Source organism: Mustela putorius, unplaced genomic scaffold (assembly GCF_011764305.1).
Source record: "Mustela putorius furo isolate JIRA1106 unplaced genomic scaffold, ASM1176430v1.1 tig00537227_pilon_pilon_pilon, whole genome shotgun sequence".
Lineage (NCBI taxonomy): Eukaryota > Metazoa > Chordata > Mammalia > Carnivora > Mustelidae > Mustela > Mustela putorius.
Genome location: NW_025422368.1, coordinates 38,233,925 through 38,247,600, shown reverse-complemented (window position 1 = coordinate 38,247,600; position 13,676 = coordinate 38,233,925). Strand labels below are relative to the sequence as shown.

At 36.9% G+C, this 13,676-nt stretch overlaps 1 protein-coding gene across 2 annotated transcripts in view; it reads right to left on the bottom strand.

The window, feature by feature from the left end:
• Positions 1 to 13,676, bottom strand: part of LOC101680481 (pregnancy zone protein) — a 43,999-nt gene that overhangs the window by 16,990 nt on the left and 13,333 nt on the right. For both annotated transcript variants that reach the window (XM_013049561.1, XM_004779707.2), the window contains exons 11-16: positions 12,882 to 13,043; positions 12,035 to 12,262; positions 10,584 to 10,647; positions 6,839 to 6,981; positions 3,874 to 4,023; positions 780 to 944 (exon numbers count right to left, since the gene is read on the bottom strand). In XM_013049561.1, coding sequence (XP_012905015.1) covers positions 780 to 944; positions 3,874 to 4,023; positions 6,839 to 6,981; positions 10,584 to 10,647; positions 12,035 to 12,262; positions 12,882 to 13,043 — 912 coding nt within the window. The remainder of the gene's footprint in view (positions 1 to 779; positions 945 to 3,873; positions 4,024 to 6,838; positions 6,982 to 10,583; positions 10,648 to 12,034; positions 12,263 to 12,881; positions 13,044 to 13,676) is intronic.

The following is a 13,676-nucleotide window of genomic DNA, read 5'->3' as shown; positions in this document are numbered from 1 at the left end:
CACCGACGGAGTGATGGTTCTGAAGGCTCCAGAACAGGGAGATTTCAAATTGCTGTCTGCCTGGCTGCAGAAGAATGACATGTTTTCCTCAAAGTTTAAAGAGAGTTGTTAGTCCTCTTGGTGGTGAAAAGATTTAATCTCACAAGCTGGATATACTCTCCTTGCATAACACTGCCTCGTTACAGTTAATCTCAAAGACAAGCATTTTTTTTATCTAACAGACCCGTAAAGCTAGCACGATTACCCAAGTTTTGTAAATCTTTTCTTCCTGAAAGGCTGCTTTCCAGAATTTTTCCTGAAATTCTGCTGCCCTGAAGATGATGAAAGTATCAGACTTTTCATTTTCAGTCATTTATTCATTCAATATGTATTTATTGTGCCAAAGGCTGCTAAAATGGCTGTCCATAATGTACTCACTCCCCTTCCCAAGAGTGTCAGAGGCATGACGGAAAATATTAGGTTATTCTCACTTACTAGAATCTCTGGCAGAGGCTGAGAGGGGTTAGGACAGTGATAAATAGCTTTAGGATCAACTTGGTTAAGGTTGTGGGCCCTAAAGATATACCTCTTGTTCTTTAAAGAGCCAGATAAATTGGTGATTGAACATTTACATGTCTATAAAGTCCTCCATGCCTCTGAGGGTTCAGTATTTCTCTATTCATCTTTGCTTTGTTTTATGGGACACAGGATCAGATTCTAGAGCTTAGAAGTCCACTTGTTCTCCATTTTAACAAAGACTTAAAACTCGGTTTTGGTTATATATTTGGGAAGTGAATTACCTCAAAAATACTGTAAATGTCATCATCATCCATCATCCGCCTTGGTGTGTACATGATTCCATCGTGAATGATGTCCTCTGCATTGATACACGGCTCGCTATCTTCATTCAGGGGATTTCCATATCCAGGGCTAAGGCCAATCTTTACTGGTAGCAAATTAGAGACCTGAAAAATCAAGAGAACAAAGGGAAAAACTCTTGTTTTGTTTCTTAATTCTATTTTGAGTGTGATAATGTTCAATCTGGGATTTAAAAGACCATGGTGTTTCTATAATACTCCCATGCCAACATAATTAAAAGGAACACAATCATGGGAAGATCATAATCATGGGAGGATCCTAATCCTCCTGTTGTACAAGAGAAATTAATACACACAGAAATCAAATCAATTGATCCAAATCTCAGAGCCCATTTTGGTTGAGTAAGAATAAAACTTAAAGTGTCCCAGCCCAAATGTACTCTTTAAAAAAGGAAACCAGTGGGCTCCTGGGTGGCTCAGGTCATGATCATCTCAGGGTCATGGGTCTGCTTGAGATTCTCCCTTCCCCTCTGTCCTCCTCCCTTACTTGCATGTGCCCTCTTTCTCTTGTAGATAAGTAAATAAATCTTATGAAAGAAAGGAAGCAGAAAATGTGAACAGTACAGAGAAGTGTGATGAGAGAACAAAAGCCACTCATAATCCCATCACTCAGAAATAATCACTGTAAATTCTTGATTCATTCCTTTTTTTTTTAAAGATTTTATTTATTTATTTAACAGAGATCACAAGTAAGCAGAGAGGCAGGTGGGGTGTGGGGTGGGGAGGGGGAACGCATGCTCTCTGCTGAGCAGAGAGCCCAATGTGGGGCTCGATCCCAGGACCCTGAGATTATGACCTGAGCCAAAGGCTGAGGCTTAACCCACTGAGCCACCCAGGCGCCCCTCGTTCCTTTTTCCACTTTATAAAATGATCAAGTTGTTTTTAACTCTTACCAAGTGTTTTGTTTGTTTGTTTTAGTCTACTGTGTTAGGACCAGCTTTAGCTTGAGGGAAAACTAGGGGCACAGGCACACTGGAAATCAACTGCAGTTCAGTTTTTGCTCAAAGCCTAGTGTGGGGTCACCTGCTCTGTCACATGGCACCTGAGCCATTAAGCAAATGCTGGCCTCCGTGCAGACCTCCTCATCTGGCTGCATTTGTCTCTTATCTATGCTACTACAATAATCTATTAACCATTTCTACCTTTCATTCTTGCTCTCATCCTCTCAGCAGCAAACAGCAGCTCCTTAACAGATGAATCTGAATGGTCACTCTGCTGTTTAAAACACTTGAGCTTTGGGGCTCCTGGGTGGCTCAGTTGGTTAAGTATCTGCCCTGGGCTCAGGTCATGATCCCGGGGCCCCTGGATTGAGTCCCACATTGGGTTCCCTGCTCAGTGGGGAGTCTGCTTCTCCCTCTGCCTCTTCTCCCTTGCTTGTGAGTGCTCTCTCTCTCTCTCTCTTAAATAAATAAATAAAATCTTTAAAACAAACAAACAAACTCTTCAGATTTACCATAGCATTTACTGTCAGCTCCAAATTCTGTGCTAGTCACAATTTTCCATACTATCCATTTTGCTTATGGCCTCTACCATCCTTTTTCCACCCCACTACCTATTAAGTCATTACCTTTTCCTTTTGGAGCACTCCGGTCTTAGGTCTTAGCCTGATCCCAAGACCTTCGGGGACGCTGGTCTCATTCTTATTTATTTCTTTGACAGACAAAGATCGCAAGTAGGCAGACAGGCAGGCAGAGAGAGAGAGAGGAAGAGAAGCAAGCCTCCTGCTGAGCAGGAAGCCCTATGCAGGGCTCCATCCCAGGGCCCTGGGCTCATGACCTGAGCTGAAAGTGGAGGCTTTAACCCACTGAGCCACCCAGGCGCCCTGCTGCTCTCATTCTTTGACATGCCTGCCCCTACCCCTACATTCCCCAACCATCTAAGAAGACACTCCTAATCACTATTTCAAAAAATGTCCAACTCCTTTTTTCTTTATGTCAACATTTCTTGTTCTTTTCATTATATGTAGGAAAATTTGGAACTATTCCATGTTTATATGTTTCTGTCACTTCTTTGTTTATTTTTTAATACTTCACAAGACTGTAAGTCCAAGATGGTCAAAGAACCACATCTGATTATTCGCCAATAGAACTCCTGTTCCCAGAGCACGCTCCAGTGTCTAGTCAAGATTCAGTGAACATTTGTTAAATGAATAAAGGGACAATGAAAGTAAACTACAGGGCCTTTTGGAAAGTGCTTTGGTAGAAGAGGCATCTCTAAAAGACAAGTTTGAATGAGAACTTTTTTTGACCGTACTTCAAACCAGTGAGTGAGGGCCTGGATTTTAAGGAAAGCTTAGAATCGGGAATTTCACAGACTATCTTGAAATGTGGTGCATTAAAGGTGGCATTGAATGCGAAATTTGATTCCAATTCCACCCTTCAGTTATATTTTTGGCCTGCTCTTTCTGTAGGGGCTTGATCTATCCTTCTTATGTTTTCTTCATTCTTAAAATTAAGGTAATATTACCTACCTTAAAGAATTATTCTTCATGTATTCACTCACAGACAATGTATTGAAAATCTTTTAAGATATTTATTTATTTGTTTGTTTGTTTGTTTGTTTGACAGAGAGAAATCACAAGTAGGCAGAGAGGCAGGAAGAGAGAGGGGGGGAAGCAGGTTTCCTGCTGAGCAGAAAGCCCGATGTGGGACTCGATCCCAGGACCCTCAGCCCATGACCTGAGACGAAGGTAGCAGCTAACCCACAGAGCCACCCAGGTGCCCCTGTTGAGCATCTTTTATACATGAGGTACTGCGCTCAGCAGGGAATGTGGAGGGGAGCCATGTTGCTCCCTCACTGAGAATGTATTATAACAGAGAATGAAGCAAGGTGAGACACGTGAAGCAGTCTGTGCAACGTCTTCTGTGGAAATGAGTTTAATTTCATCTCATACAAAGCTTAGTACACTGTGCCTGACACTCAGAAGAGCATATCCTCTCAGTCACAACCTCCATTTTCTCAAACTGGTCCTCTCACATGTGCATTTTCTGACATGAGAGACTGAAAGGGGACTCACCGACTGAGGGGAGAGCTCAGCTTCAGGCTTCATCAGCAGAACACTCTTGTCTACCGCACGGAGGGCACAGAGGGAGTGAGGACTGGCCGTGACCTCCAGATTGTTGTGTGAGGCTGGCAGGCTCCGGGCTGAGGAGAAGCTCAAATTCACCTGTAAAGAGGATATGATTATGGCAGCAAATTTTCTAAGTATTGCAACCTCAAATATTCTCTTCTACTCCAGGCTAGGACTAGTTCTTTCTACACTTGGCTTCTCTTCATCCATTTTAGGCCAGGCTTAAGAGGTAGTTACACCTTGGCAATACTGGTTAACTACCTCTGGAATAAACTGGAGATGTGGAAACTCAGGTTTCCTGCTCCTTGTATATCTGGTGAAATGTAAATTGGTTTTGGTCACATTGAAACAGAAACCTGAAGGGGAATAAGAACATGCATGCTAATGAAGTTACATACCTTGCTGTAGTTGGCCTATCTCTGTGCTGTGCTTTTGTGGTGAATGTGTGTAGTTTGCGTGGCGGTGTGAAGAGTCATGCTCTGCCTCTGAGACCAGCCACCTGAAGTTTCCTCCCGGTGGCCATTTTAGTCATGACATTCTAAAAGGGTGCCATATTTCTTGTTGGGATTGGGGATTTATTGGTTCATTAAAAAAACGGAACATCTAATATACATCCCGAGCGGTAACTGGTTGAGAAAATTCAAAGAACCATGAATAAAGAACAAGAACTACAAAATAACGGAAAATTGTGCCAAATTTCTTCAGACATTTGATTCTGCTTTGGCCAGTAGAAACTTACTGATAAGTGAATCTACCAGTTCCTGATGTTTGTGTAAACATATTTTGAGTAGAATCTGAGCTTTATTTTATATTCAAAATATAAAATAAAATCATTTAGAATTTAGATACTGTAGTAGCATCAGTTAACTTCCTAGGTTCTTGATCTGCAAGTTGATTTGGATTGGAATGAAATGTCCGTATGTTTAGTTAAATAATATTTGATTTGGATTGCTGAATTTAATTATGATAATCCTGCTGTGTGTTCTGTGAATTAATGTAACAGTTGGATTCATGTATCATGAGACCTATATGAAACATATACCCTCAAAATGAAAGAATATTCATTTTTAGGGGCTCCTGGTTGGCTCAGTCGGTTAAGCCTCTGATACTTGGTTTCGGCTCAGATCATGATTTCACAGGTCATGAGAGTGACCCCTGTGCTCAGCAGGGAGTCGGCTTGAAGATTCTCTCCCTCTACCCTCCCTTCACTCATGCCTCTCTCTTTCTCTCTCAAAATACATAAATAAATCTTCAAAAACATGAAGAAATATTCAACTCTAGAGTTTAATAAATTATGAAAACACTGCTTATGAAGAATTCTGTTTTAAGCATGTTTGTTTTTATTAGAAAATTTTAGTTTATTAAAATGTTGTGAGTGCTCATTTCAATTGAACACTTGAGTTATTGGGGATTATAATCAACTGAAAATATTGTTAATAAATAAGTGGCTGTGCTAGAAAGTGTAAAATGTTTTATTGATATGAGAACAAAAGAGAATTTTAAGACATACTTTGAGAGTCTTCACTGACTCATATTAATCAATGTTATCTTTAATAAATAATTATATCCAGTTAAGGCAGACAGGCAATTCAAACTCTTACCTTGTATTTAACATGTATACTAAATCTGTTATTTTTAAAGTAAGAAAGAGGGATATGAATTTTGAATGGAAAAGGTTTTAACAAACTGCCCATGATTAGCAGGAAGGGTGTGGAAGTTCAAGATAGGAATCTCTCCCAGGTTCACAGAACATTCAAACAGAACAGAAACTATGCTCTTGGACACCTGTCCAGATTTAATAGCACTCTTTACTAAGATGTAATTAAAAATTAAATCAACATCCATTGTGTATTTTTTTTGATCATTATTTATAGGATCATTAAATATTTAAAAAAGATACTCTAATACAGTTTTCCTTGCAGAAATGTTCACTTGCTATAAATGCATAGCTTCAATCTCCAAAAACTCATGTTTTTAGTATATGTGCTGCCGAAGCGAGCACTCCAAAAACTCATGTTAAAGAGTCTTTCTAGGTATATATATTTCTTAGCTTTTTTTTTTTTAAAAGGATTTATTTATTTATTTGATAGAGAGAAATCATAGGTAGGGAGAGAGGCAGGCAGAGAGAGACAGGGAAGCAGGCTCCCTGATGAGCAGAGAGCCTGATGTGGGCCTTGGTCCCAGGACCCTGAGACCATGACCTGAGCTGAAGGCAGAGCCTTAACTCACTGAGCCATCCTGGTGTTCATCTAAGAATATTTTTAAAAAGATATGTAAAGTCCGTGAATATCATCTGATTGCTAATGTTATAGTTACAGTATGAAATTCTCTTGGGATAAATCTTATTTATATTTCAGTAGGCTTCTTAGTACAACTGTGTATTCTTTGGAAATACAAGATCCCATTTGAAAATATGTTTGATTTTTCTGCTGTGGTCCTTATTAGAGAGCCCAGGCTATTTTTCTCAACATGGGGCACATACATACATCTCTGTTCTGTATTATCAGAATTTAACTCACGGTGAGTTACTCGTTTCTGTGATAGTACATGGACATGTATTGGGGGGTATGGTGGGGTAAAATGACACATCCTTGGGAAGCATCATTTTTAATTGAAAATTTAGGGCACAAAACACTGCAAAATTAAGCTTTATAACAGAACAGACTTTGGATTCCACATGAATTTCAAGATAAAACAAGAAGTTTTTACAACATCGTGTTTATGACCACCTGCTTTGGATGTCTTCACTAGCCCTCTCAGGCAGGGTATGGCATCACTGTGGGTCTTTGAAGGCCATCAGAGGATGTTTTAGGAACACTGTGCAGCAGTTTTAAAAACAGACACAATTTCCTTCTTTTCCGTACTTCAAAACGGGAGACGAATAAAAGAACTGCTTGCACAAAAGACCCACCTTATTGGCAAAACAGTTTTCAATCTCGAGTTTCTCAGTATCGGCAATAATTTCTCCATTGGGTAAAATGGCATAAAGCAGCAACTGGGCAACAGGAGCGATGTCTGAGTCCACTCGAAACGAGAAGGAAAATACCCCTTTCCCTGGAGAATAAAGAAAGTCCAAGATAATTGATTAGGAAGAGGGAAGAGTTCTCAACTTTAGGAAGAGGAGGCTAATTATTTAACTTACTTACATTTGGAGCACACTAAAGTAAGAGAAGACGTGCATGTGCATCATGGTGCATGTACACTGACATGCTAAACCAATGACAGTTTTCCTTAAGGATGTAAGATAAATTGTTCATTTCCTTTGCTTAAGTAGAGAAAAACATTTAATGCACATTTTTGTTTTAAAGTTTAAAAAAAAATCTCTTAAGAAAGAAGTCAAGAGAATAGAACATCTAGACATCTTTAATTATCTCTATTTATGATCCAAATCAACACAATTCCTGTCATAGACATGAGGATAATTCAAAGAATGCAGCCCAGGGTCTACCTTCAGGCCGTTCTCAATACTGTAGAGATTCAAGTACAAATAATCCCATACAAAACCAGCTGTGTCTCTAATTTTTATCACAGAGGTCCCTGTATTTATCTTGGGGGTTTCTTTCTGTGTGCATATATAGTGCTTATAGGACATATCCACTTAATTTTCTCATAAATGTCCTAAATTCTTTGTAGCATTAAATGCTTTGAAAATTGTAGCTGTCCTCTATCAATAGAAAATTTGAGGACAGCTTGTGGTGAATATACGCAGAAACCACAGGGTCAAAATAAATTTGAAACTTCTGACTTATGTCATTTAGCGTAATACCCTCCAGGTCCACCCGTGTTGTCGCAAATGGCATGATCTCATGCTTTTTTCATTTGGCTGAATAGTAACGGCTAGGGAATACAGTCAATAATACTGTAATAACGTTGTATGGTGATAGATGGTGACTATATTTTTCATGGTGAACACTGAGTAATGCATAGAATTTTCAAATCAATATATTGTACACCTGAAACTAATATAACATTGTGTTAATTATACTTCAATAAAATAATTTGAAATGATAATACTAAAACCATACAAAGAACACAAAACAAGCATAACATCTTGAGGGCATGGACCATGTTTTATTAATGTACTTATCCAAAAGTCTTAATAGTGAGCTATATGAAAGCAGGAAAATATATTATCTTCAAATTCAGTTTTCATCCAGGATAGTTCAAATATATAAACCTCAAATAAAGTTTAGCTATCACAAATTATTAAAAAAGAGATATATAAAAAATATATATATATTTATATATATATTGTTTAGGAAGAGGGAAGAGTTCTCAACTTTAGGAAGAGGAGGCTCTCTAATTATTTAACTTACTTACATTTGGAGCACACTAAAGTAAGAGAAGACGTGCATGTGCATCATGGTGCACATAAATATATATATTTATATATATATATATATAAAAGAGATATTCTATCCTTCATTAACGAATTAGTTTAAAAATATTTAGTGTGTACCCAGTGTGTGCCAAGGACTAATAGAAAAAATGGGGTTTCAAAGACAAAAGACAAAACACTTTTTACTCTTTGTAACATGTCTTCTTCATTTTTCCTGGATATTCTGACCCATTTTGGCTAAATGAGCTGTTTAATCTCTCTAAATATGCTCTGTCAAAAAATTTATTTTATTTTATTTTTATTTTGTTTTAGTAAAATGATACCTTGTCATTATTCAAATGAATAGAAAAAGGGGAAGCTATTTATGAGATTTAGACTGGGGACATATAACGAATAAATAGACCAAATGTACTCATCTTTTTGTAACAGACCCTTTTTGAAAAGTTAATTCTTCTTTCATCAAGAGATGTAGATGATTCAAGAAAATCCAGAAGGAAAGCATGATCTAAGATATAGAAATGCTGTGAACCAACTTAACTCAAATGACATTTAAAAAACACTCCTCTTATGAGCAAAAGAATAGAAATGCTAACATTTACCAAGGGAGATCATATGTGGAGCCATAAAATGTGTCTCAGTAAATTTATTTTTTTTAACTTTTAAAAGATGGTATTTATTTGTTTGTTTGTTTGTTTAGAGCATGCCTGAACAGGGGAATTGGGGAAGAGAATCTCAAGCAGACTTCGCACTGAACACAGAGCTGACTTGAGGCTTGATCTCATGACCACGAGATCATGATTTGAGCTGAAATCAAGCATCAGAAACTTAACTGACTGAGCAACCCAGGCTCCCCATGTCTCAGTAAATTTAAAATAAATGGTCATAATGGCATTAAATTAGAAATCAATAAGAAAAATTCTGAAAAATCTCAATATTTAGAAACTAAATAACATATTTATTTTATGAATCCTCTGTAGTCCAAAGTAGATATCCAAAGGGAAATTTGAAAAAAAAAATGTTTTTTTTTTAAAGGTTTTATTTATTTATTTGACAGAGAGAGAGAGAGAGAGATCACAAGTAAGCAGAGAGGCAGGCAGAAAGAGGGGGAAGCAGGCTCCCTGCTGAGCAGAGAGCCCGATATGGGCCTCCATTCCAAGACCCTGGGATCAAGACCCGAGCTGAAATCAGAGGCTTAAACCACTGAGCCACCCCGACACTCCTGAAAAGGTTTTGAACCAAGCATAAATGAAAATACCGTGCAGATACTGGTAAGATGCAGAAAAAGCAGTATCTTGAAACCTAATGTTATTTTTCCAGCCCCTTTCAAAATTTCTTTGTCATCCTAGGAAGATTATACCCAAGGCCCCACCAGTATCTAATTGAGATGATGATATTTGGGCCTTTTGAGCTGATGAAACTTACATGAGATTTTTGGACTTGAGTGAATGCTATCAAAGATTGAGTCTTTTATGGTTGTTGGAATGGGGTGAATGGATTTTGTATATGGATGTGACTCTTTGGTGCCAGAGTGCAGTTTGGATATGTAGACTAATGTCTCCAAAAGACAGCATAATCTAAAAAACATTTATGTGTCATGTTATTAGCAAAAGGGACTTGGCAAACGTGAATAAGTTAAGGACCTTGAGATGCGAAGATTATCCTGGGTTATCCAAGTGAGCCCAATGTCATCACACAGACCTTTAAAGAGGGGGCAGAAAAGCAAGAGAGAGTTTGAAGATGATGTAGTCCTGGCATTGAAGACAGAAACCGAGGAAAGCAGGAGGTCCTTAGGCAAGGAACAAGATATTTAATTCCTTAGAGCTCCAGAAGGCATGCAGTACTACCGACAGTCTGATATTAGCCTAGGGAGACGTCTGACCGAAGACATAAGCTGATAAATTTGTGTGGTTTTAAGCCAGAAAGTGGGTAGCAATCTAATATAGCAACAATAGGAAACGAGTGCAAAGAACTACACAGTAAGATTTTTCTTTGGTGATTTTCTGCACTTTCAAATTATTTTATGTGTTTTAAAACATTTAATAATAAAATGAATATATTTTACTTTAGGAAGAAAATTTAAAATATAGAAATGCTATAAAATTAAGAAAGAATACTAAGTGGACTAAAACGAATCTAGTATGCTATCTTTTTATATTAGCTTCCTCATCTTTGGTTGATGGAAGAAGGTTGGTGACCATCATCTCCATAAAATGTACATGTAAAATATAAGATGTAAAAATAACTCCATCTTGCTGTAATGTTTGGGATTGAGTATATGAGAGAAAAAAAAAAACCTGGAAACCCTGGAAGTACTTACTGTCTCCTTGTTCAATGGACAACACATGGGTTCCTGATTGAGAGATTCTTCCTCTTGCTTTGATCTGAAGAAAGAAATATATCCACTATCATTCTAAAGAGCACACACATATTAAACTTACGTAAGCTTATTTAAAAGATATAAGTAAATTATCTCACTACTCCAACCCTGAAGTTTCAAACACTCACGTTCTCTTTCAGTATTTTTCTATATGTATAGTTATACACCATAAATAACGGGTATATAAGTTTTGCAATGTTTTATTATTTTACTTAATGTTTGCTATTTATCTTGAATATCAATACTTCAAGTTTACATGTTCTCTCAACAAATATTTTAGACATACACAAAGCAATAAACAGTAGAGGCAGATATAAAATATATGTCAGTATTCTATATTGTTAAAAAACTAAATGTATGATACTCTCTATGTGCCAGGCATTGAACAAAATAATTTGGTTTTCAGATTTTATTTAGTGTGCACAATATTCCCATGAAGTAGATTTAAATCCCATCCTTAGTATTCAGGGAAGATGACTGACATTTGTCTGTACAAATAAGGATTATATAAATGCCCAAGTCACTGAACTAGGAACAAATAAAACTAAGATTCTTATTGTCAATATTCTCTTACTTTTTCATAGTTATAGTTAATGGACCCATATAGAATTTCCTACACATAAATTTTTCTTCTTAAAATGACTTACCTGAATAACTACCAATTTTAGATATTATTTTTAGTCTTGGGACACAAATAGGCTTATTGCTCTCAAAAGCGTTATACCAATTTATAATAATCCTGTCAATGTCCTTTTCCCCTGCAGTTGCAGTAGTCATGAACTTTGTAGATTATTTAGAAGCTTTATATGTATAAATTGTATATGTTATAAATTGTATTTATATGTATAAATTACTTTATTGTTTTTTTATTCACTTCTCCAATTATTGTCAAAACTGAGTATTTTCCAGAAGAGTATTTTTTTAAAGTAGGTTCCTAAAAAACTGGGTGTGGTGCATAAATAATGAATCTTGGAACACTGAAAAAAAAAAAAAAAAAATAGGCTCCTTGTGCAATGCAAGCCCAGCATGAGGCTTGAATTTGCAACCCTGAGATCAAGACCTGAGCTGAGACCAATTGCAACTTGGGTGCTTAACCACCAACTAATCCAACCAGGAGTCCCAAGGTTATAATTTTTATTTCCTGTTGATTAAGTTCCTGATTTTTCCTCTCATTCAATAATTTTCCATTGGAACTCATAAAAACTAAATGTTTCTGTAGAGACCAAAGCATAAATAAGAAATTAAAGCATTAACAATTTTATTAGGAAGCAACTTTTCTTCAAGAAAAAAAGGGTTTACTCTGCTATCTTACAGAAGCATTACTTAGATAGGAGTTCACTCATTTTGGGGTTTACACATTTAGAAAGAGCTATAGTGGTTTCTATGCTTACCAAATAATAGAAGGTTAATTCTTTTTCATCCTTCAGAATCTGTCCATTCAGGATGTAGTGTGCCCGGATGTCCTGGATTTGTCCACAGGTCATGGTACCAGTGAAAAGTTCAAGGTGAACAAAACTCTTGCTCGGGGAGAAAATATGCTTTACAGTGTGCTGTGCTTCCATATGAACTTCCTCAAGCCACCAGTTATCAAAACAGTGGTTATTTTGTTTGTAAGTGACCTAGTGGAAAGAATAAAGGTCTTAAAAAGGCTATTTGTTAGTGTACATTATGTATACATTCATCACTCTGAAGAGTTGTTTACTGAAGATTTTACATGAACCATGCTTATTTGGTTCCATCATAATCTGCTTTCCCAAATAAAGCATAATCTGTGAGTGACCTTTCCTTAAATTTATTTAAGGTTGTTCTATACCATTTTGGTAGATCAAATTCACTCACAGTCAGGATCAATTATTTTCCTTAATACCCTATGCCTATAAACTGCATAAAGGTATTTAATTTTTTTACAGAAAACAAAAAATGGCAGTACACCAAAAAAACTAAACAAAATCTAATCTGTAATAAAATTGTAAAAATATTGAATTTTACAAGGGAATATCAAGATGATCTAATATGTATTTTCTGAAACTAGACCATGCTGTAAATGGAGTCTATCTAAAGCCAAGATTTTGGGGCAAGTAATGTTTTCTTAAAATTTAGGTCTCTGAATTGCTTAATTTCTATTTTACTCTTTATTGCTATTTCTTTTCTCCCTAGAATTTACATGATTCCCATATATCCTTAAATTATGTGACCTCAGCAATCTGTCTGTAGTCCTGGATGCCCCTTCCCACTTACCCTAACTGAAAGAAAAGAAGATGTGAAGTTAGTGGTATCAATGGAAATGTTCACCAGACCGTGCTCATCTGTGGTAAGGATGGAATGGTACGCAGTTACATCCACATTGACGCTTACAGTTTTATTGGGGATTGGTTGATCCTTCTCATCAACAAGAAGAGCCTAGAAGTGTGGAAATGATAGCTGGTGTTACATAGCAATGACATCTTACCCTTTCAGTTGCGTTCACCTCTTGACCCCGTGGCTACTATCATTTACTGAAGATCTTAGAATCAATCTGAAAATAAGATTTATTTTCTGGGCTCTAAACTACTTTCTTTTTGACATTCTTATATAGGTATTCTTTGAGCACAAAACAATTGAGAATATCCAAAAAATGGATATCACCCTTCCCTATTTACTTCATCCCCAGTGTTCTGTCTCAGTATATGGTGATTTTATCGATCCCATAGATTATGGCGGCAATATCAAGGTCCTTTCAAAAAATCGTTTTCTCTCTTTCACTGACAAATTCTAACCATGGCCAAGTGCTATCTCTTACTCTGTTAAACACATTTCATTTATTTCTATACCAGTTAAACCTGTTTAAGGTGAAATAAAATGAGATCACTTATCAAGAGGTTTACAATGGAGCTGGGAGGCCATTAAGGAGATGGGCCTTCTGACATCCTCACCAGAGGACCCATGAACTTTTGAACTGGGCCAAAACTCACAGAAACACCTGCAACCTGCTGCAGAAGCTTTTATTTGGTGGTAGCCTTAGCAACCAATTATATTCAGTTGAGATTAGTTTTC